General features: G+C 34.9%; 2 protein-coding genes and 1 pseudogene across 4 annotated transcripts; 2 read left to right on the top strand and 1 right to left on the bottom strand.

Moving 5' to 3' along the window:
- Positions 1-3,076: 3,076 nt before the first annotated feature.
- Positions 3,077-4,986, bottom strand: LOC142514737 (protein BZR1 homolog 1-like). The gene is made up of 2 exons (XM_075619775.1): positions 4,685-4,986; positions 3,077-4,128 (listed from the first exon to the last, which is right to left on the bottom strand). The coding sequence occupies exons 1-2, from the start codon at positions 4,910-4,912 to the stop codon at positions 3,400-3,402; spliced, it is 957 nt and encodes a 318-aa protein (XP_075475890.1). The 5' UTR covers positions 4,913-4,986; the 3' UTR covers positions 3,077-3,399.
- A 141-nt stretch (positions 4,987-5,127) lies between these two features.
- LOC142514892 (dolichyl-diphosphooligosaccharide--protein glycosyltransferase 48 kDa subunit-like) lies at positions 5,128-9,191 on the top strand (annotated as a pseudogene).
- A 3,465-nt stretch (positions 9,192-12,656) lies between these two features.
- On the top strand, positions 12,657-15,335 carry LOC142514372 (uncharacterized). Of its 3 annotated transcripts, none has more exons than XM_075619769.1 (6): positions 12,657-12,737; positions 13,007-13,296; positions 13,371-13,415; positions 13,502-13,786; positions 13,875-14,053; positions 14,959-15,335. In XM_075619769.1, exons 2-6 carry the CDS (start codon positions 13,068-13,070, stop codon positions 15,166-15,168), a joined length of 948 nt encoding a protein of 315 aa, XP_075475884.1. In that variant the 5' UTR covers positions 12,657-12,737; positions 13,007-13,067; the 3' UTR covers positions 15,169-15,335. The 3 variants fall into 3 exon arrangements, with proteins under 3 accessions (XP_075475884.1, XP_075475882.1, XP_075475878.1); XM_075619767.1 differs by having other exon boundaries at positions 12,665-12,737; positions 12,856-13,296; XM_075619763.1 differs by lacking the exon at positions 12,657-12,737 and having other exon boundaries at positions 12,760-13,296.
- Positions 15,336-15,965: the final 630 nt, after the last annotated feature.

Here is a 15,965-nt window from a genome sequence, read left to right as displayed (position 1 = left end):
TTAAAAAAAATAAATCTCCTTATCCATCAAACCAAACACACTCTAAATAACATTTCAGGTTGAATTATTATATTATAAATAAATAAATCTTTTCTTTCAAAGTTCTTTTATTTATCAACACAAATATATAGTAATCAAATCATGTCTTGTTCGCCAATTTTTTTAACACCTTATTTGTTTTTCTCTCTCTCTCCTTCGTTAAATATTCTATTAACTAAGAAGGTGTAATTGTAGTTTTTTTATAATTGCAATAATAATATTTATTATTATTATTATAGTTTAATGCCTTTTTTTTTAGTAATTATAATATAACAAAATCTAATAATATCAAATAAATCAACAACTTTTAACTTTAAGCTTTATGGTCTTATTTTATCAAAATAATTTAACATTTTTTTTGTAAAAATAAAATGTCACAACTTATAAATTTTAAATACAACTTTTAAGATATAAATTATTTAAATAAGTTTAATCAAATTTTTTTTTTAGACTTTTGTTATAGACCAGCCTAACCTAACCTTATTTCCCAATCCTCTTTAGACTGCCATAAAACTGGTGAACCGGCTCAAACCGTCAATTTGGTAGGTTGAAAAAACCTAAGCTCAACATGTGATACATTTTGTCTCCCACATGATAAAAACTAAAGATTTAAAATTAGTTTATAAATGAGTTACAATAGATTTCTACAGTAACTTTGGTTAATCATTTTCGTAAAGCGAAGACGAATAAAAAATAGTTGATATAATGGTCCATTGTGCAGTCACGCAGGCGCGAATCCGAACTCGGAGCGTGACACAACCCAGCCCACCGCAGGCCGTGTGTTAAACGATCAACCAGCCAAAAAAATATTTAACAAAAAAAAAAACAAATGTAAAAAAAGAAATTCTTAAAATCTAATGTCAATATTTCTTTTAAAAAATAATAATCTCTTAATTTAAAAAAATATGTCCCTACTCTTAAATACTCGGGATACTGTTGATCATCCCGGTCCAGCATCATGTCCACACCTCTAACATGTTCTCCAAATGCTCCATCAGCCCAACGACAAGCCTTTTAGAAGGAAAATTTGGACTCGAAACCCAACTTTATTTTTCAGGTCCATAGGTATCGTGGACCCGCTTTTAAGAACCAATTACCCAAATTTATGAATGTCAAATGGGTTGGATCAGTCTAAACCCAAAATCCAACAGGTCCAATTTGGATTTTATATAACCATTTATATAATAGTCAATAAAGAAATTTTAAAAATATTGAATCATCAAAATTATTTTCCAACTTTATATTAGTTCTATTCAGGGAAAAAAATATCATCACGAGTTCAACTCTATTAATTTATATTCAACTCATAACTACAAAAAAAAAAAAATCATAATTATCTAATTTGAGATTATATATAATTAATCAATTGATAATTTATCTAATATATTTCATGTTTATTTTTTGTATTATTTATCTATAAACTAATTATTTATCTTACATAAATCAAATCATTATTTATTTATCTTCCATCAATCAAATAAAATAAAATCAAATGCTATAGTAACTATCATTATTTATTTATTTTGTTAATATATTAGATTATTTATCTTCATATTATTATCCTATATCTAACTTCAAACGATGACTTAGAATGTATGCAATCAAAAACATAATATCGAACAAGAAACAAAACTTTAAACACGAAACACGTAATTACACAGTTTGAAGGAACTAAGAACAAAAAATGAAAACGAACTTGAAATATTTTCTAAAACTAAGAGCCAAGATTAAATAGGTTTTCAAAGAGAAGACTTTACGAAGCAGATCTCTGACTCATAACAAATCATTATTTTTTGTTACAAGTATGGATCAGATCGACTCGTCTTATAGGAGACATACTTGTCCAGTTTTTCCCGGAAAATTTCATCAATTCGTTTTATTTAATTTTACGTAATTGGGTTCAATATGTTTCTCAATCAATCAAATGCACATATTTATTTTTATATATCATATTATAAATTTAGAAGGCAACTTTTGAGATGCTACAAGACATTATATAGTGTTCATTCGTCCAATCTCAAAGGTAGCATCTTGGTTTAGGGTCCCATTGCCCAAGCACAAAAAACGGATAAGATTTATCTAAAACATAATAATGTAATCTAATGTTGCGAGAGAATTTCAATAACTACTTAAGAGCCACTCATTTAATTTAGACGTCACACTTGACATAAATGTCATATCTAAACTTGCCACGCGCACGTGGATGTAATAAATTATTGTGGGGTTATCCAGCATATTTATTCGTGAAAACAAAAACTCTCGTAAAAAAATCAATTTTGTGATACAAATATTCTATTTGAGTTATTTATAAAAAATATTATCTTTTTTTATAAATATGAGCAAGATTTACCCGTTTAACGAATAATTTATCCGTTAAACTTACTCATCAATAAGAACTCATGGACATGGACGAGATATTCATATGAACTTGTGATCCTTCATGCATCAGCTTTTCCATTTTGAAAATGTCACCTCACACATATTTTGGTATATCGCGAAAAATATTGCATCAGTAATTCTAAAATGTGAACATTTCATCGGCGTTCATGAGTTGCACACCAACATGTGTGTGTGTGTATATATATATATATATATATTAAATTTTAATATTACAATTTGATATATTACATATGGATATATCTCAATTATTGAAAAATATTCAAAAAATTGATTTATATTTATAATTTATAAATTAATTAGAGATGGAAAGAGGATATGCTAATTATATCATGGATAAACAAACGGTGGTCAATTTAAGGCCAGTTGTTAGATGGCAACGTAGCACCATTTGTTACCCACTCAAGTGCACCACGAAAACACATCACATGGTGAGGGGACCTGTATGGAGAGTGAATACTTGATTTATATAACCCGCACTACAATAATCATATATAAAACCAATTGGTTGAGATTTTGGGATAATGTCGACAATTTCATTCTCGGCCAATCTTATTCACCCTCCGAGTTATTTGTCGGATATCCACTTCATGTATAAAATTTATTAGAAAACGAGGGTGCATCTGCATGCAAGATACAATGGAATTCAAATAACACACATTTTCTTTCGGAAATTAAGAGTTTCCATATTACACGCAGTGTCACAAATTGTGGAAACCGGGGTTCTTGAGGAATGAAGTTTAACAACAAACAGGAGAAAAAGAGTGTATTTCCCCCTGGACTGGCATCAAGCCTGATACAAAAGATAGTTCTAATCTTATTAACTATTGAAATCATTGTCTAACGCGTCGGACTAGCCATGTTTATATATGAATGCCGTCGGCTACGATGATACAGGAATGATACCTCAAAGCAATGTGGCACAAGTAGGCATCTAGCTGAGCAGCACAAACAAATTCGAGATTAGGCACAAGCCTTTCTGCTCCCAAGTGTTAGTTCCAAATCATCCATTCCAATGTCATGTATTATTTCACCCTCCCACGCCTTAACCGCACCCTTACCAAACTCGAGCTCAGGGCCACACGACCTCTTTGCTGAGGATGATCTCCATCTATATTCACCACAGCCGTCAAATGTATCTTGGAGAGAATTCGGGTGAGCCACAGGTTTCACAAGGTTATAAGTTGGCGAAAGGGGAGGAGCCGAGGCTGGATCTGTCCGGAAACTGACCCAACGAGCAGCATTTGATGCAGAAAACTCAGATTCGTCACCTTCTGGAATTGGGATGGGTGTGAAACGACGAGGGCGTTTTGGACTAGATGGGGCTGAAACAGCGAAAAATGGGTGGAATAAAGAATTCATTGGAGCATTGGGAATAGATCCCCAATGCAGCATTGGTTTTGAAGTTCTGGTCGGAGACGAAAGTGGAGGAGTAATGGGGGCACTATTGGAAATACGAAGAGGAGGAAGGGAGGAGGAGAAAGATGTTAACTTTCGAATGATAGGGAGATTGTATGAGGCCGAGTATCCATCACAGCGAGATGGACTTGGGAAGGACGAGGATGTGGGGCTGGCATGGTAAGAAGGTGCTGGACTCGGGAATGCTGAAGAATTCGGGCTCGGTTGGATTGATGGAGGGAAGCTCATAATGGTAGGAGGCAATCGTGTCTCCGAAATTGGTCGATTGGATCCCTGTGAATGTCGACATAAATCAAGTGAGCCAGTAACATGACTAAAAGAACAAGTATATGGTCAAAGTCCATTAAAGCAAAGATACAACTTGCCTACTAATTTCAATAATATCTGAAACATATCACATGAATTAGAAATCAAAAGCACAGTAAGTAAAATTCCAAGTAAAATCACGATAAACATAAATAAGGACAGCTGAACAATTGCACAAACATCAAGAGGTCATCACATTCAAAGATCATGTTTTAGATCCTTGAATTTCAGGCTAGAACACAAGGTGGAATTGATCATGTATTAGCAAGATGGGTAATAAAAAAGGTAAACTCACTTTCAAGAATGTCTCCACAAACGATAAAGAGATGAAATTTAATTGAAGAATTTTGGGCAAAAGAAGTTCACCTGAACAATTAATCAATCACCTTAGAAACAGGTAGGAACATTTCCAACAATCAAATTAAGAAACACAAAATCAAGAAACACAGAATCAAATATCAACTGGATATCAGAGCATAACGAAAAGAAGACAATAAAAAACTAACAGCAATTATCAAATAACCTTGCGATAAGTGGTGCCATCTTCCTCAACAAGCCAACCTGCTTCGGCGCAAAGAGCCTTCAAGACTTCGTTATTGTCGCAGTGTTTAGGGAGCTTAAAGTCACCCTGTGCTCGAAGACCGGCGAAGATTTTGGCGGCTATGGCTCTCCTCTTCCTCTCTCTCCTTTTGTTGTTCTCCCTCTCCTTCCATGTCGGCAGCCGGCCTGTCGATGAACCTCCCGCCGTCATTTTTACTTACTCACGCCGCGCCTCGCTATCTCTCTCTGCCTCTGTTCCGTTTGCGTGAATGATTGAAGAGGCTAAAAATGGGACATATATCGCTCACAGGGGCCACGCTTTATTGGAATTTGTATTAATTACCGGATTATCCTTGGTTTCGCCTTTGACTTACCTCACGTGTAAAAGTATCAGACTGGTTTGCACAATTTTGTTTTTACCCTTATTCGTTCCAAGTGCCACACTCACACACATTCTTCAACTATTCAAGCCCAAGTCTAAGCCCTAACCCCTCACGAAACACATACAATGGCGGGATCAAAATCCTCCGACATTTTCCTCTTGATTCTGAATCTTCTTTCAATTTTCCCTTTCCAAAGCTTCTCATTCTCCCCAGACCGTCCCACCGATCGCCGCATTCTGGTATTGCTGGACGATCTGTCGCTTAAATCATCCCACTCGCTGTTCTTTTCATCCCTCCAATCCCGCGGCTATGACGTTGATTTCAAGCTCGCGGATGATCCCACCGTCGCCGTGAAGCGCTATGGCCAGTATTTGTACGACGGTCTCGTCATCTTCTCTCCCTCTATTGACGGTAAAGTTCGGTCGGTTTGTATGATGGGTGGATTGGTGGGAATTTATATCGATTTCTATTTTTTTTGTTTTATCTTTTGGGTTTTTTAATTAATGATCCGTAACATTGCTGCTGAATGTGGGGTGGATTTCGATGAGGTGGGAGATTCTGCTCCTCCTTTGTTTTGGATTTTCTGTTGCAGAATAAGCTGGTGCATGAACTGTTACTTGAAAGCGAGCTAATGGGATTGCGATTAATTTTATTAAAACCCAATTTCCTAGGATTTTGACTCCTAATTCAGTGCTTTCAGACCGCGCATACTCTTTTTGCAGCTGGCAGGGTTCTCCAATGTCATTTATTACTGAATTTTTTGAGCGCACAAACATACAGTCGTCAAGTAAAAATAGTAATATTTGCATTGCATTGCAATGCGCTCAGTTTATGCCAGTCCGTACTCCATATGCTTATGAAAAGGAGTCTTAGTTATGTAATTGAAGTGATAACAGTGTTAGTTCTAACAGAAAAAGAAAACTCATAAATCAACCTTCTTGTTACCTTTTAATACTGGTATCTTCATTGCAAAAATATCAGAGAATAGAATCACCTAAAAATGTTGGGCGTGGCTAGAAAGCTCAGGTTTTTTTATTATTACTTTGAGCTAATCAATTGGAAAGCACTTGGCAAGGAAGCTACTTTTTTGTTTACTTAGTTTGTGATGCAATAAAGGGAACACTCGACACTCCTTTGGATGTTTTTGCTATCTACGTAGTTGTGGATTGTGATGTAATGCATCGATATATACCTGCTAACTAACCTGGCCTTTTATATATCTATGTTGTTTATGAGTTTGTACTATTGTACAGGGTCCCATCAGCATGGTCATAGACCATTCTAGTTATGCTGTCTCAGAAACAGAGGGAGATCACACACTAATTGCAGCTGACGATTTTATTCAATCTGATGTTATTTTGGGAACTAAAAAGATCGAGGTTGGTTTTTAATAATTGAATACTGGTATGGTTTTTTATTGAACATATTCTGGTGTCACCGGCGTGCATTTCAGGATTTTGTGACATCCATCTGCATTTGTGACTATTTATATGTCTATCACTATTTTCAGATTAACTTTTATTCAATCTGATGTTTTCACGGAGTGTAAAAATAAGGGGATGGTTGTTGACGGGCATATGACTGGTGCATGTGTTATTGCATATGCTGGTTTCATTAGTGTGCATTACTTCACTGTGTATCTGCAGCATGTGGTTTGTGTATCTATGCGTCAACTTTAAACTGATCTTATCTTTCACAATGATTGTCAGGAGTTACTTGTTTATCTAACTCTTGGTATTTGCAAAACAGGCCCCTGTGCTTTTCAAAGGTATCGGGCATTCACTGAATCCAGAAAATAGCTTGGTAATGTCGAATATTATTATGTTTGCCATTGAATTTTTCACTGCTAAAGTTCATGTAACAAATATCAGGATGAACATTAACTGATTATAGGTTTTCCGTGATAATCTTGTCATCTGTTATTCCCGTTGCAATTTGTAGGTTTTAAAGGTTCTTTCTGCGTCTGCTTCTGCATACTCTGCTAATCCTAGCACGAAGTTGTCTAGCCCACCATCGCTTATCGGAACTGCTATCTCTCTAGTTTCATTTGTGCAGGCTAGTTTATCCAGTTTTCATATTCTTGCGTTGTTCGATAAATGCTCGTCCACAATTGTGTGAGGATACATTTCAAATTGTATAATTATGCGGTTCATATTTTTTCTTCAACATTTTATCAGATACTATGTAAATGTTCAACATTTTTCTAGCATAACGTGAAATTATGCATTACAGGCTAGAAATAATGCAAGGATTTTGATCTCTGGCTCATTAAACATGTTTAGCAACAGGTATTTTTTGCTGTGAAGTTTTAATTTATGTATATAATCTGTCATTAATATAAGAAATAATTCTCAGAATTGCTGAAGTGGACTCTTTTTTGCATTAAGAAATTGTTTGTTTTTTGCACCAGGTTGTTCAGATCAGGGGTGCAAAAGGCTGGAAACTTGAATAAGTGAGTGGATTTATGTGCAATAGCACTATTGATTTGTGTTGCGCATTGCGCGTTTCATCTAAAAATGTGGAATGACCTGTTGAATTTTTTATGTAAATTAATGCCGCTGTATTCAATTTGACCTGCTTTAGCATGTCATATTACAATGTTTTTGTCTGATGTAGCATTTATACAATCTTGTGTAAATTGAGGATTATCGCATTATCAGAATCACGGAGTCATATAATCACTGCATAATTCTATCTGATATTATGACGCAAACAGAATTCCTGCCTCGTCCTTGTTTTTTTAGGTTATGAAATTGTATTGTTTACCTGCAAATTTCCGTTTATGAGGTGTAGTCGTTATTTTCATGTTTTGCTACGAAGGATCATAATTTTTCCTGTCTGTTGTTCATTATGTTAGAAGATGTTTATGTTTCTGCTTTTCAACTAACAGAAAATGTGACGTATGTGGACAGATATGCAAAATCTGGAAATGAACAGTTTGTTACTGAAATTAGCAAATGGATTTTCCATGAAAGGGGTAATCTTAAGGTTATTTATTTCAGTGGCAGTGGCATTCTTCGATTTTTAGCATCCATTTTTCTACAATCTAACAATTTGGAACTACTTTTTAATCCATGCCTTAGTCTGTCAACATTAAGCATAACAAAGTTGGTGAAACAGAAGAACCTCAAACGTATCGGATCAACGATAACCTGGTAATTCTAATTTTCGCAGTGCTAAAACCTTGTTACAAAAACAACTGACTTCCCTAATCCACCTGAATGTTTTCTTCTGAAATATTACAATTTTTTTTGACGATTAATAATACCTGCTAGGAATTTTCTGTTGAAATCTTTGAGTGGTCGGGTACTAGTTGGGTACCATATGTTGCAAATGATGTTCAAGTGCAGTTCTACATGATGAGCCCATATGTCTTGAAAACATTGTCAACAGATCAGAAGGTGGCCTTCCCAATCCGTTTGTGCATCAAACTCTCTAATGAACACCGTGTACTCATATCTTGTATATGTGAATTCGCCGCAGGGGAAGTATCACACTTCATTCAAGTACCTGATGTTTATGGAGTATTCCAGTTTAAGATTGAATATCAGAGGATGGGATATACTAGCTTATCTCTTTCAAAGCAGGTATTTTTGTATCTTACTATTTTGGGTGAACTAGTTTATGGCTGTATGCCGAGAGATACTCTGTGTGAGCTGTTTAAATTTTAGTTGCTGGAGTGTTCATTGTCACGGCGTTTCCCTACTATAGTGCTTCGTTCTCCATGGTAAATTCTGACCCTCCGTGTCTCTCTTAATTTGGGTGTGTTATTTTTACAATTTTATGTCCTCAACGGCAAATTTGTCGACATTTTAACGTAGCTACCATAATTGATGACTGCAGATGGCTGGATTCTTCATCTTCAGTTTCATTTACCTTTACCACAAGTGAAAGCAGTCTTCTGTAGACAAGCTTGCTGTTGATTATTTACCATTTAAGTTCCTTTGGCCTTTGATTATAGAAGATGTTTTCTTTGACTTAACTTTATAGATACGGCGGACATGTATTGTAGCTTTAAGTACAATTTTGGATTAAAAATGAGAGGAAGTTTCAAGTTCTAACTCATCGAATAGGAGTATATAAAATTTATTTTCTATGTTGAAATTTTGAACCACGATATTTGATGACTAGTCCCTGACATCATGTTCACTTAAATCTTTTATTTCTTGTAATTTTCACTGAAGTTTAATTTTCGTTATTAATATTTCACTCAAAAACATAATTTCATTGGGAGAAGTAGTTCCAAATATGTTAAATTTCATGTAAATTTATATTTAAAATTATTTAAAAGTATTTGTGATTTTAACACTATATTCTTAGTTATTTGAGCGAGATGCTTATGTATAATGTATTATTAACCCCGTCGTGAAAATTGGTAAAAAATAAATTTAAATTTGAAAATTTTTTAATTACTATTTTCTGATTTTTCGTTCAACCTTATCATATTTATAATAAATAGTAAAATCATCTCATTAGAGTTTTGTATTTTTTGAAAATGTTTTGATAATAAAAATATTATTATTATAAGACAAAGTTAAGCTAAATCATTATTTTAATTTTATTGTTAATAATATAATAGTTTTAAATAAAATTATAGTTTAATAATAGATACATAGTGGAATTAAATTTTTAACAATCAAATGTAATAAAATATAAATATTATCAAAATTATAAAGATGGTATTTTTCAGATAGCGCGTAACATAATACAATTTTTTTGTTTTTATTTTCGATTATACGAACGAATGTGTTATTACCCTTTTTCTCGTTATAATTTCCTTGCTTAATTTAAAAAGCAAAATTATCGCCGTTGCCGGGGATCGAACCCGGGTCTCACCAGCGTGACAGGCGGGAATACTCACCACCATACTACAACGACTTGGCTGAGAGGATCACCTCTAAATATGTTTAAAATTTTAACATTATGTAGCTGAAATTCACAAAAACCAACGCTGAATTATGCGCGCTCAGTTTACATAGAAACTCCAAAGAGAATCGATTAGCAGATTCACAAATCATTCACACTGTGAGATAAACAAAAAAAAGTGATTTTATTACATTTTTCATGATTTATATCTGATATCATCACAAACTTGCAATACATTAGGCTACCGTACGTCAAATTCCATTTAACACAGCTTGTAAAAATCTGATAATATATGAAACAATCATCGAACATTATATATAACGATTAGAACAACTATCAAGTACAAAATCTTCTATCATTTATGACACACTAAGGAGAATTCATTGGAGGCATGTATCCTAATTTGCTCCAGCACCTTCTCCAGCTTCAAGTGTTTGCTGCACCATGCTTCCATTAACTTCACCAGTTCACCTCTTTAGCTTCAACGAGTGCAGTTTCTCCCCGTAATTTCCCCTCCATCCTGCTCAAGAATGAACGTTGTTTCCTCTTCCATTATGCATCTTATCCTCGCCTCAATCTCTTCCGTCTTCTCCCTCCTCCGCCACGCCTTCTCCGATTCCAGCTGCTGCTCCGTCTCCAAGTCGCCTCTTTCTTGTGCCGCATACAGTTTTCGTGTGGGAAGAAAGAGAAGATCGCTCGTGTGATGGATATTAGGGAGATGTGAAAATGGATCGAAATATATTTTATTTTATTTGTCAAAAATATAGTACAAAATGAATTGATGCGTTGTTTTCATTTCCAAAGATGGAAAATATTTCTGCGAATGAATTTTCAGATGTTTAGTCCGCATGTCTGTCCAGTTATTTCTCACCTGTGGCCTGCGGGATCTTTCTTGAGTTTGTAGGAAATGATAAACCAAAAGGCTTTCTCCTGTTTCCCAAATTTCAACGAGAATGTCTATTGTGATATTATCTTGAACTTATATCCGCACGATAGATTGACTCGATATATATTTATTGTGAAAAATAATATATATAATATAAAAATGATATTTTTCATTATTGAGTCGAATTGGATCGTCTTACAAAATTAATAAATATACGGAACATTTGTGAATTTTAAAAATTGCGAGAGTAAAACTTAGTTTTTAATATATTTTATGATTCAGCAGTGGTGGAATCTCAAAAGATCATATAATCCATCCTCTGAGGCAGAGAAAGTAAGACAAAAACCATAATCTAGTAGATAGAGATGACGAAAACACTTACAGCAAACAAAATGGTGGGCCTTACCTTCTCTCTGCAGCTTGGAGGAAACACACACATACACACATACATATTTGCCGATTGATGCCATTTCTTATTTTTAGTTAATTTACCATTTATTTGATGCAAATTTATTCACAAAAAATAAAAACTAGTCCGACGAAAAAGAAAGAAGAGAAGATTGGAGATAAGCTGATATAGTGTAAGGTGACAATGCCATGATGATGACCATGATCTGTCACACATCTGCACATGCACAATAGACATTCTCATCTCTGTAAATTGACACCCCCACATATTTCTCTTTCAGACCCATCACATTAACTTCTTACCACACCATGTAATTTGCATATTCCAATCAACTAGCTAGATATATTCTTTATCGCGGTTTAAATATTTGAGTTACATCGTTTAATTTTTTTAACGTAACTTGACTAAGGGGAATTCCAACTTAATGCGAGATAATATATTTAGTCATTAAGAAAATTAAAATGTAATAAAACATGTACAAAACGATATTACCCATTACACTACCGATGTTTCGAATTCGAAATAAAGTATCAGTCTAAGATTCAATTATAACAAAAATTCTATTGATTTTACTTTTTTATTTTTTCGTTCTTCTTCTTTTTTAAAACAAAAAAGGCTCAATAGAATTTTAAAAATAAGAAAAAAAAATATATTTGAAATGAACTGTAATTCAAAATTAAACATATCATGTACCTTACTCAAAAATTCATGAGTGCATGACAGAAGTACGTCTCAATTCCCAAATCAAGAAACACAATAAATTATTGATGCCCCACCAACGCAATGCAAGGGTGTCATTATATAGCACCACAAGTCATCAATTGGTCAATTTCCTTGGTCTTGTATGCTTTGAAAGAACAAAGGACAATGATTTTCACATTCATGCTAAATTGATCTGGCCAATTGTCTAAACACTACTTAGATATTATCAATTAATATTTTTAAAGATATCAACATAAACATTCAGAAACGGTTTGGCTCGTGGACGAAAAGATAACATTATTATTATTCATATGCTAGGACGAAGCCAGAAAATAAAGATATTCACGACTCAAACCCGATATCTTATATAAAAGGTGATATATCATGGATGTGTCCATTACCTCTGGCCCATCCCTAGCTCAAATGGAAGATATCCTGGCCCAAATAGAAGACATGCCCATCAAGGCTCTAATACCAGGTTTGAGTGTTCAGTTCATTCATTCACTATATTGTTTTCAACAGCACCCTCTGCTCCCCCATATATCCTCAGTCACTGACTTGAGCGTCGGAGGGCTACGCCAGGACACCCTCCTGGCCACATTCTAACGTTCTTATTCGTGATTTCAGGCTCGGAACAATTTCGAAACCTGCATCTGGATCGGTGACACTTACTGGAATCGGATCTTAAATTTTCCGTGAGTATCAAAAGTAATGAACCCATTATTACTCAGAACTACTAATATGCCGTCACTCATTGGCCGCTCTACTCAAATTTCCTTCATATTCGACGGTATCGTTTTTTTTTTTTACTAATATGGGTATCATTTTGATTTAATAAAAAGTTCTAGATAAAGATTTAAAGCATTGGATATTCCTGAAAATTTTCACTTTTTACTCTCTAAATTCAGGAAAGGGATCTTTTTTCCTGCATTACCTGAAAGAGAAACAAGAAACTTTGAATTCCGAGAGCAGATAATTGATAAATTTGAATCCTTTGGCCAAATTTAAAGTTTCATGGAAATCAGCTGAGCTCTAAGGCATCTTCTGCTGATTCTGCAGCACTCCAACAAGATAATACACCAACTTGCAGGATGTTCTATAAAGTGAAGCCAAACTGAACATGTCATCAATATTGAGCAAAGGTTCTGTGGAGCAATGCTACATTACTTCACGGCGACACGACGACACGGATTTCAGCTTGAAAGATTGGGCACTAAAGGCCCGAATTTCCCGCGAAAACACGCATTCTAGAAGATTTTCGGCATCAAATTTGCGGAGTTGTAGAGAAGATGTAGCGTCAAATATAGCCAATTCTAGCACTGCTTCCTCACCAGGATACACAGCAAGAGGTAACACAAATCTTCAAAATCAAGAAGTGAAGCTTAAAACTTTTCTGAGTTCTTATTTTCTTGAACTGATGCAGAGGAAATTAACCCTTCAACATATTCATTTACCACTGCCTTAAAAGGTAAAATTCGCAAGGAAAATTGAATTTACAATACTAAGTTTCTCGTTTCTACTTTTAAAGAACAAGTTTCGCTATTTTGTGTGCAGCATTACAGGCCAAAACCGTGTATTCGTGGGAGTATATACCAACCGATGGAGTCGCCACCCTTAGCTCCAAATGGAATGACGCAGAAAAGTATATAAGCAATCCCTTATCAGGAGAAGTCCCTTTGGAATGTTTATCTGCAAAAACACTAAGCGGGAGAACGTTTCGAAACGTAACGAGTAGGATCACTATGTCCGCACCACTCATTTATCCTTCTCACTTGCAGCAGTTTCATGCCAAGTCTCCAATAACTGAACTTGAAGATGAAGCGAAACTCACAATTCAAGGTCTTTTTTTTTTCCTTTTCTCCAACTTCCCATTTCGATATAGTGTTGATTTGTATTAGCCAACGTTATGTTTTTTGTTCGAAATAAGAGAAACAACGGTGCACGACTAGAGATGTGGGAACGCAGAGCACTCCGGTCGATGTTAGTTCAAGCAGTCCCAGTCCTGCTCCAACTCCGTCAATTGAAGAAAGATCAATAAAGCATGGTGACGTAGAGGGTGGATATTCATCTGTTTGCTTCAGTGAAAACTCAAAGTCGGAGACAGAGGTAAATATTTAAGTTACCGTAAGTATCTTACATTAAATTGCAGAGTTAGTAACTATGCAAAGTCGGAGGATCAAGAAACGAATAAAATTAGAAGCATCACTTTCTTGGTCCCAATATAAGCAAGTTGAAGGAGAAATGGTCCCAAATGAATTACTACAGGTATCCTAAGCTTGAAAGTTTACCTCATGAATAGACTAGCAAATTGGATTTAAAAGACTTGAATCTTAATTTAGATTACATTTTAATTGGGAAATTTGATAGGCCTCGACCTTTCTTCTGGTGCCATGAGATGGCATGACTCCAGAATTCAAGTCACATAGATCTTCTATTCAAAGTTTTTCTCCAACACGTCTTCTTCTACGTCGTGATTCAAGAAAACGGTTACAACGCGCTTTATGTTAGGAAAGGATCAAGTCGAGCGAACAACATTGTTTTTTGAAATGACGGAATCTTTGTATGTAATTTTCGACTAAGATATAGTTGAATTATTTTTACTTTCAGTCGTAACTTTTTGTACAAGACTAAAATGAATCTAGCAACCTTATCACAAGACAGTTCCCTAATGATTTCTGGGATGATAAATGGTCCCTCGAGCATGTGCCAGAGCACATGTGTTCTTATGTGGTCACACTCTTGATCTTGTTCTGTATATCTTCATCTTCCCTAGATTATACTTTTTGTCTCCATCCTTTTCACCAATGGCCAAAAAATCTGTTCTTATTGGAAGATAATAACAAACCTTTAGTAACTTGTAAGTTCCTCTTTTTTTTACTTCACAAAACCACCCCACAAGTTTCTGGTATCCTGTTCCTCCCCCCTCAAGAATTTCAAAGATAACACCAAGAAATCTATCACATAGCACTCATATCTGACATGAATGCTTATGGTGCAAATGGCCCCCGCAGGTAGAAGAGAAACAAACGACAGACAAACGGTACACAGAAAGAAACGAAGCAGCAGAGACAAAGGAAATAAGGAAGCAGATAATGTGCATCATGTGCAGCAGCAGCAGTCGCCAGGGAGCTGTGGGATGCCTATCAGTTATATCTTTGAAGGGTTTGTGGATGAGAACAAGGACCAAAAAAGGGCAAAAAATAAACCAAGAAAAACACTAACTATTCAACTATTTTTTACCCTAAGATAATCCATTTTCAAGCTATTCCCTCCCATGTATTAATTATGAAAGTACTGTCAATGGATGGGCTGGCAGAACAATCGTCTAATTTAGATAAATAAAAATTGTCCTCTGTGCATTGAAATTGTAATCTTCTTTCTTTCTTTACTCGCTTCACTTTCTGTGACACAAACATACCATTAAAGTAATATCTGCAATTGTTGACTCAAGTAAAGTTTAGTTGGTCCTTTTTGGGATAGGAATTGCTGATGAAAAATATGGTTTATTGATAATCATTCAACTTACACTATATGCAATATCATCCATGATCGTTAGGCAACATTGTAATAGAATTGAGATGGTGGCCATTTCGAAATACACAAAGACACAGGTCAATCAACTAGGGAACGAGCATCCGACGACCCGCTGGAGTTTACACATATTAACAAAAAAACAACAATCATCCTTCTCTTTAGGGTGTTTCATGTAATTATTGCTTCTCTTAAAATTTGCACTTGTCCTTCTAAATTTTTTAATATATTCTTTCACCCCCTAGCTTCATTTTTTTTGCTCTGTGCATGTTATTTTCTACATTTGTTTCCATGTTAGAGAAACCAAATTCTGATTTCCACCCTTCAAATGTACCCCAAATATTTTCTAAAAGTGTTGTCCAAATTTTAGCTCAATCCAATTATTAGATTTTCTTAAACGATTTTGTAAGCATACTGATGTTTACATGCAATGTTGAGTGCGGTGTTTTTATAACCAGATCGGTGATCGAAGCAGTTTATCTTAAAA

This window comes from Primulina tabacum, chromosome 1, assembly GCF_025594145.1.
Source record: "Primulina tabacum isolate GXHZ01 chromosome 1, ASM2559414v2, whole genome shotgun sequence".
NCBI lineage: Eukaryota > Viridiplantae > Streptophyta > Magnoliopsida > Lamiales > Gesneriaceae > Primulina > Primulina tabacum.
The sequence above is the reverse complement of the archived record's forward strand: the minus strand, read 5'-3'. Positions and strand labels throughout refer to the sequence as shown.